The sequence below is a fragment of the Cygnus olor genome, chromosome Z (assembly GCF_009769625.2).
Source record: "Cygnus olor isolate bCygOlo1 chromosome Z, bCygOlo1.pri.v2, whole genome shotgun sequence".
Classification (NCBI taxonomy): domain Eukaryota; kingdom Metazoa; phylum Chordata; class Aves; order Anseriformes; family Anatidae; genus Cygnus; species Cygnus olor.
The window spans coordinates 70,499,047-70,507,318 of record NC_049198.1 but is presented as its reverse complement, the minus strand read 5'-3'; the positions used below and the strand labels follow the sequence as shown (position 1 = coordinate 70,507,318).

The 8,272-nt window shown below is 50.7% G+C and overlaps 1 protein-coding gene across 1 annotated transcript; it reads left to right on the top strand.

The window, feature by feature from the left end:
- Positions 1-3,462: 3,462 nt before the first annotated feature.
- Positions 3,463-6,553, top strand: LOC121062239 (protein FAM71D-like). The gene is made up of 6 exons (XM_040541997.1): positions 3,463-4,278; positions 4,360-4,511; positions 4,661-5,003; positions 5,093-5,199; positions 5,308-5,348; positions 5,451-6,553. Exons 1-6 carry the CDS (start codon positions 4,021-4,023, stop codon positions 5,561-5,563), a joined length of 1,014 nt encoding a protein of 337 aa, XP_040397931.1. The 5' UTR covers positions 3,463-4,020; the 3' UTR covers positions 5,564-6,553.
- The last annotated feature ends 1,719 nt before the right edge of the window (positions 6,554-8,272 follow it).

Sequence of the window (8,272 nt, the reverse complement as noted above, 5' to 3'; positions counted from 1 at the left end):
GTACCACGGAGCACAATTCTTCAGGTCCATCAGTCTGGCCAGTTATCTACCTTATTATGCATCCGGCTATTACTATACCGTAGGAGATTGCATCAATGACCAGTTTATCACTGATTCTTGGTTGCCTTTATGTAGGATGACTTGCTTAAATGTTATTAATGAAAAAAAAGTTTCTCAGTCTAAAGCAGATATAAATTCCCTTGCACCAAGCAATAGCATCTGAGATCCACTAGAGTTGGTTGTGGTTCAGTTTCCTCGGACTTCTTGGACCACAGGTTAACTGCTAAATCCAGACTGTTACTCAAAGTTTGATTAGCACATTGAAATTCATAAATCTTACAGTTTGGGAAGGGAAGCAAGAACAAAGGTTTAACACCAGATCAAATGTTAAGCAGGCAATTTAGAAATTCTGGTATTCCTTCTGTCAGATAACTGGGACCAAAGTGTATTTCTAATCTAGAATAAAGGTTAGTTCATATTATGGTTTTGGTGGTTGTCGTGGTGTTTTTTTGTTTTGTTTTGTTTTTCCCCTATTGTAGTACTACAGTCTTTTTCTGAGGTGGAAAGTGTGTATCTGCGTAAGCTGATATTCTCATGAAGAATCCTTTGAGAACAAGGATCCTGAAGAAGAGAGCGAGACCCAAAATAGTCTGCAAGCTACCTCAGTGCATAAGGAAACAGAATATTGCACGGTGACAGTTTTCTAATGGGAAAATCCTTTGCCAGAGAAACAAGCTTGAAGAGCTATTGTTTTCTGAGTCTACACTTGTGTAAAAGATCAGTAAAGCAGCCTCAGGGAATCACCATGACAACGCTCTCTCGAAAATTTGCAGAGGCCCTGCTCTTCACAAAGCAAAGGGGCTGAACTATACAAAGGGAAGTAGGCAGGCTAAGAAGTGAGGAAGGGAGGTGGTGGTGGAGTAATTAAGTTTTTTTTTATTTAGGCCTACAGATCTGTAATGTTTAAACACCAGTAGCAAATGTAATTCTTGCTGCCACTCTCCCAAGTTTGCTTGTGGTAGACTGCATGTAAATTTGAAATGGGGACTGCATTTACCTTGCTTCCATAGGGAAGGAAGGCTTACGCTATGCAAGCTCCATGTGTATGCATTTCATTTTCAATTAATATTTTCTGTGGGCGATTAACTTTGAAACAGTAGGAAGATGGAAGAAGAAACCCTGAAAGTGCCATGGTGGCTGAAGATATGTGCCTTATGAGACGCTGGGAACATCTGGGCGAGAAAGCAAGCGTATAGAGGGAGGGAAGGAGGAAGGAAGGAAGGAAAGCAGGATAGAAAGATACACAGATCATCTACAGATTGTAGGAAATGTCTCAGAGTTCACTCAAATAGCCAGTGACGATCAGCTGTTAGAGACAAATCTGTCAGCAGCAAGCATCAACAGGGGAATGGCTTGTCTTTTGTGGCATCTGGGAGGCTTAGGATGGCTTTATCCAAGGATGGTGCTGTTCTCACTCTTCACAACACGATAGTGAAGTACTGCCTTGCAGTGCTCTGTATATACCAGGGGAGGAGGGAGACCATTTTTTTCCGATGCTGTCTGCAGTCCAAAGCTGTGCATAGTAAATAGTGATACAACAGGTGCTGATCACTGTTGGGTACTTTCAAAGGTTTCGCTGTCATTCCTTATACTCTCATTGACACCCTCCGCATTTTATTCTTCCCTCTTATCCTTTAATCTGTTTCATGTATCTGTTTCAGTCTTCTTAATACAGATATATTGCGATGGTAATGAATTTTTCTAACGTGCAGACCTGCAGATAACAGATGTGTCTCAGGTAGGCTGGAGCAGTGAGTTTCTTTCTTGAAGCTGGTTGCGTGTATCTCGAGCAGGAACTCATTCAAAGATGAATCTGCACTTGTAATATTACAGAAATTTGGAGCATGGCATCAGAGGAGTTGCAGGCACATGTAAGAATGCGTGTAAATTCCCTGATGTGTACTCAGAGCAGTACAGCAGAAAGGGCCAGAGTTGTCTCATTAGGGCACTACAAGGGTCTGGGGTGCTTAATCTTTGTAGAGGTAGGTAATGGACAACAGAAATGAGGGAAGGAGCCCTCACCTGTTGGGTTTAGTTAGCCTTGAAGTTTTGCAGTAACTACAACATCAAATACAAGCCTCTATCCTTCTCCTCTGAAACAGAATACCTTGTTTGAAGTAGTCACGTTTAGGGTTTCAATTAAATGGAGACTTGTTGAAATCTAAGGTGAATGTAACTTTAAAAAAAGAAAAAGTTTGCTTTGGCTGCTGTAAAATAAAGCAAAGGAAACATTTCTTTGTGGTGCAGCAACAGGCTTGTCCCTGCAAATGAAGGAAGCTGAACTGTTGATGGACTTGTGCTGCAGTATGTCTCAATAGCTCTGACGAAGTTTTGCAATTCATGATGTTGCAGCGTGTGTTTGGACTGTATCAAGAGAGAGTAGAGAAAGTTCTAGAAAGAAGCTCTGGAATATCCTTTGGTCCCCAGGAAGTCACGACTGAGGACCATTGGCACGGTTTGTCAGTCCAGGTCACCTGCGATATCCTCGCTTCGCTCTTATCTGTGGGCTTCTAAGTTATTCTTTCCTATCGGGTATAGTTCTTAATATTTTAATCTTGTGTGTCATTTCTGAGAGGCTGTCCTGGTCTTGGCCGGGAGAGAGTTCCTTTTCTTCATAGTGGCTCCTACGGTGCTGTTTTGGATTTGGGAGAAAAACAATGCTGATAGCACACCAATGTTGTAGTTATTGCAGAGCAGTGCTTACACAGAGCCAAGGACTTTCCAGCTTCGCGTGCTGCCCTGCCAGGGAGGGGACAGCTGACCTCAAATGGCCAAAGGGATATCCCATACCCCAACGTGTTGTGTGGGACAATAAAACTGAGGGGGTTGGCTGGGGGGCAGCTGCTGCTCAGGGACTGGCTGAGCATTGTTTGGCAGGCGGTGAGTAATTGCATTGTGCATCACTTGCTTTGTTTATTCTGTTATCATTATTTTCCCTTTATTTTCTGTCACTTCCCATCATTAAGCTGTCTTTATCTCAGCCCAAGAGTTTTACCTTTTTTTTCCAGTTCTCTTCCCCATCTCCCTGAGGGGGAGTGAACAAAAGGCTGCGTGGTGCTGAGCTGCCTGCCGGGTTAAACCACAGCAGAGGTTAACCAGAGCTGAGGCCTGACACTGGGGGCCCCCAGGCTGGCAAGGACTGTTTCTAGCAGGCCCTAAACTTGCGTCCCACCCTGCCTGCTTCCCCCAGGACATTCCCAAGCAGACTCGCACAGACCATACAGCCGGTGGAAGTAATGAGCACCTCAGTAGGAAGCTGGGTGCCCTGGTGGCCAGTGCCAGAGAACTGAGGAAGCTGGGCTACTGCGGGAAGGCTGACAGGGAAGTGAGTGAGGCCGTTGGGCCAGACGAGGGGTTGAGGGAGCCTGAAACATCGTGTGAGGCCATGCAAGAGTGGGGGGCATTGCTGAGGGCTGAAGGACACAAAACCACTCCCCCAAATTAAATTATTTTATTGTTTTTATATATCAATATGTAAATATATATATATATTTATATATATTGCTTCAGCTCTTTTGTGAGGTGAGCAGGAAGGCAACCTTGCCTGTCATCTTTGAGACCTGAGGTGACCAGTATGGCTTGTGGGGGGGCGGAAAGACCACCCCTAAATTATGCCTCTGGGGGGGTTTGGCCCCTCCTCCATCCCCAAATGAGAGAAAACATGTAAAAGAACTAGGAATAACAATGCTTACTCACTGTAAGTGCAATTTTGGTGGCGTTTTGTAGGGGAGAGTGGGCAGAAGGTTGGGAGGTTTCAATGAGGGAGATGTACTCATCATGGCCAACATGTTGCTGTGTTGTTGATATTGCTTGTCTGCCTTTGTAGATGCTGCAGTTGTGCAGTGTGGATGTCACTCTGGACCCTCTATGAGGTGTCGCAGAGTGTCACCTCTTTTGAATGTGACAGAGCACTGATGTCACAGAGATCGCTGATGTCAGAGTTGCTGTCACTGATATAAAATGCGGTTGTGCAGCACTGAGGCATCAGTCCCAAGCAGGGTGGCAGCTGTGTGGGTAGAAAAGGTTAAGGCTGAAGCCCAGGAGTACTGTGACGGGGAAGTGATCCACCTGTCAAGGCCAGAAGAAACCCCCACGTGCTTCTTAGAGGTGCAGTGTGCTGAGAGAGCCATGTCCCTAGGCCCCCTGAAACGCCTGCTGCGGACAGGGGAGTTTGGCATCCTGCACAACGCACCGTTGTTTGAGAGCGACTTCTTCCAGGTGACTGGGGTAGGGAAGGGCAGAGGTTAGATATCCTGCCTCAGAAGCAGGGTCCCATGCTAATGGATTCCACCCATGCAGGTTGGCTGCCAGGGGGAGATGCTTCAAGTAACGAAACGCGTCCACATCATTACCATGGGCGTGGCCTGCACTGATCCCAGTGCAGGGATGCCTGACACCTTGTTACTGGCTGCCCCTGCGGCCCCTCCAGCTGAGGGACTGGAACTAACCAGGTACCACCTGTCCCCGTAGTCTACCTTCGCTACCCTCCCTTCCGTGATGTGGGGCAGCCCAAGAGGTGGTGTGTCTGCCAATGTGGTATGTACCCTGACACTGGGGGGCCCACCACTGCGAGTACTCCAGTAACTAGATTTTCCTCCAGGCTGCTTCCACTGCGGTGTGTAAATCTGGCTGTGCAGGATTTCTCCGTGGAACGTCTGCAGCTCTGTTTCCACACAGGCCACAGGGTGTATCTTCAGTTGTGCCCTGGCCCTGGTTTTGAGGGCCTCTTCCTCTGCTGGGCTCTGCTGGCGCGCATGCTCCACACGCCCAGGGCGCCTGGTCTCCTCAACACACGTGCAGAGGGGGCCGTGCCTACAGAGGAGGCCTCCTCTACGTCAGAAGTAGAAGAGGAGGACATGACATCTGGCATTGTCCTGCCCATGGTCAAAGCATCACCATGTGCAGAAATTGACGAGACCTCGCCAGCTGCCAGTACCCCAGAGGTGAGGTCTGACACTGGGGGACCTCTGGCCAGCAAGGACTGGTTCTAGCAGGCACTAAACTTGTGTCCCACTTTGGTTTCCTCTGCCAGGTCATTCCAGAGCAAACTTGTGCAGAGCACCTAAGCAGCAACCAGGATGCCCTGGTGACCAGCGCCACGGAGCAGAAGAAGTTGGTCTGCCACAGGAAGGGTGATAGGTGAGTGGGTCAGGCCATTCAGCCAGGAGAGGGGTTGAAGGAGTGTGAAGCATTGTGTGAGGCCATGCAAGAGTGGGGGACATTGCTGATGGCTATTGTCTTTTGCAGGTTGCGGGAAGTGCCAGCAGCAAAGAAGAAGCCTTCCTCTGGTGAGATCCTGCCCCCTGGAGCCTGAGTGCACCTCCCAGAGCCAGACTTGGTGCACAGAAGGCAGACTGTGCCCCACTTACGTGTGCTCCCCCTCTCCACAGGTCGCAACTGCAGTCAGAAAGTTGGGACATTCTGGAGGCGGTGGTGGGCCCACGGACGTGCCGCCACAGCAGGTGTTGCTGAAAAAGCAAAGCCTCCACGGAAGGAGCAATGAATGTGTTTTGTTGGATTTGTGTCTGTGGTTTTGGGGTTATGTCTGATATGGGCCTTGGGCACTTTGTTGCTGTCCTGCGGTTGTTCCAAACCCTGTGACGGGCCCTGCGTTTGGGTCAGGGAAACGGACTGTAGCAGTGCAAGTTGCCCCTGTAACCAAGACGAAACAATGGATGAGATCGAGGCGATCGGCTCCGGGGCAGGCGCGTTCTGCAGCGGAGCGGGGGATCGGGACAGGCAGGGCTTTTTTTCCGACATCGAGGCCGCTCGAGGGAGCCGCCAGGGCCCGGCAGCCCTCGTGAGGGAGGCTGACGAGGCGTAGGCGGAGCCAGCAGCGCCCCCTCCCCGGCCGTTCAAAAGCAGCTCCTAGGGAGCGCGGGCGACCAGGACGGGCAAACAGGGCGGGGCGCGGCAGTTTGCGCGGCAGTTCGGGCAGAGAGGGCAGAACGTTCCGCCCCGCCCATAAGAACAACACCTTCAACGGCTGTCGACCGCTAACTAGGCGGCAGTGGTCTACAGCAGGCAGAGCGCTCTCTCTAGAAAGTCTGTGTCCACCCAGACTGACCGCCTGCTCAACAATGTGGCAGTTCAGGTCTCTGGGTGCAGGGAGTGTCTGAGCCTGTTGCTGCCATCTGAGGCACCGTGTGTGTGAGGTGCTGTGATAAATTAGCGGGTGTTTGTTCATTGTCTCTAAAAGGAATGCAGAGAATTTGCTGAGAAGATAAGGTTTCACAATTTATGGCCTTGTTAAGGGGGAGGATTAAGAAAGTAGATAGTGGGGAAGGGGGTGCTGGGCAAACATCCTTGATGAAATAAAGACTCTGTGGTCGCAAGGCATCCTGTTTGCCGCTTCACTACCCCCTTTCCTGAGCACGAGCACAACGCGTGAACACTGAGAGAGGAGCGACGACCCCCAACAACGGACTGCGCAGCCTCAAGAGATTCAACAGGTCTTGACAAGCTGGAACTTGGATGCTATAAAACAGTGACGCGAAAAAAAGGGAAGTCGCGTGCCGTGGCGGAGCGGAGACTCCCTGGCCGCCCAGCGCTGTTTTGCTTGTGCCTGCTTACTTAATTAATAAAATATTTTTGATAGACCAGAAAATTGCGTGGTCTCACTTATGACAGTGCGAGCAGGTGGATGACCTGGTCCGCCTGGTGGCAGAACTCAAAGAGGAGGTGGATAGGTTGAGGGCTATCAGGGAGTGTGAGCGGGAGATAGACTGGTGGAGCGACTCCCTGCAGGGTCTGAAGGAGAGGTACCGGGCTGAGACACCCCAAATTGGGGTGGATCCCCTGCCCTGTCGCTGCTGGGCAGAGGGAGGGGACCTAGGAGTTGAGGAGGAATGGAGACAGGTCCGTGCTCAACCTCGCAGGCAACGCCCCCCCCCCCCCCACCGGCCCCACCTTCCCAGGTGCCCTTACATAACAGATTTGAGGCCCTGGAGCTTGAGAGACCGGTGGGTGAGGACGAGGTAGAAAGTCTACCCAGGAGGATGCCTAGGGCGAGGAAGCCGACTCCACGCCTCAAGACTGCTTCCACCAAGAAAGACAGAAGGGTGATCATTGTAGGTGACTCCCTTCTCAGGGGGACAGAGGGCCCTATTTGTCGACCTGACCCTACCCGTAGGGAAGTCTGCTGCCTCCCTGGGGCCAGGGTCAGGGATGTTGCCAGAAAGCTTCCCAACCTAGTTCGCCCCTCTGACTACTACCCTCTTTTGATAGTCCAGGCTGGCAGTGATGATATTGAAGAGAGAAGCCTGAAGGCTATCAAACGGGACTTTAGGGGACTGGGACGGTTAGTGGAGGGAGCGGGAGTACAGGTGGTGTTTTCGTCCATCCCTGCAGTGGCAGGGAGGGGTATAGAGAGGACACAGAAAGCCCACCTGATTAACACGTGGCTCAGAGGCTGGTGCCAACACAGAAATTTTGGGTTTTTTGACCATGGGGCGCTTTACTCGGCACCCGGCCTGGTGACCACAGATGGGTCCCTATCTCTAAGGGGAAAACGGATCCTAGCCCAGGAGCTGGCAGGGCTTGTTGAGAGGGCTTTAAACTAGGTAAGAACGGGGATGGGGCTGAAATTAGGCTTGTTGGAGCTGTACCAGGGGGAACAATGGCAAAGCCGGGGAAGAAGGCAATGGCCCAACTGAAGTGCATCTACACTAATGCACGCAGCATAGGCAACAAACAAGAGGAGCTGGAAGCCATCGTGCAGCAGGAAGGCTATGACTTGGTTGCCATCACGGAAATGTGGTGGGACCACTTTCACGACTGGAGTGCTGCAATGTCTGGCTATAGGCTCTTCAGAAGGGACAGGCAGCACAGAAGGGGTGGTGGTGTGGCTCTCTGTATTAGAGAGTGTTTTGATGTTGAGGAACTTGAGGCTGGGAATGATAAGGTTGAGTCTCTATGGGTTAGGATCAGTGGGAAGGCCAACAAGGCAAGCATCCTGGTGGGGGTCTGTTATAGACCACCGAACCAGGATGAGGAGATAGATGAGGAGTTCTACAGGCAGCTGGCAGAAGCCGTGAAATCGTCAGCGCTTGTTCTCGTCGTGGGGGACTTCAACTTCCCAGACATATCCTGGAAGCACAACACAGCCCAGAGAAAACAGTCTAGGAGGTTTCTGGAGAGCGTGGAAGATAGCTTCTTGACGCAGCTGGTTAGAGAGCCTACCAGGGGAGGTGCCCCGCTAGACCTTCTGTTC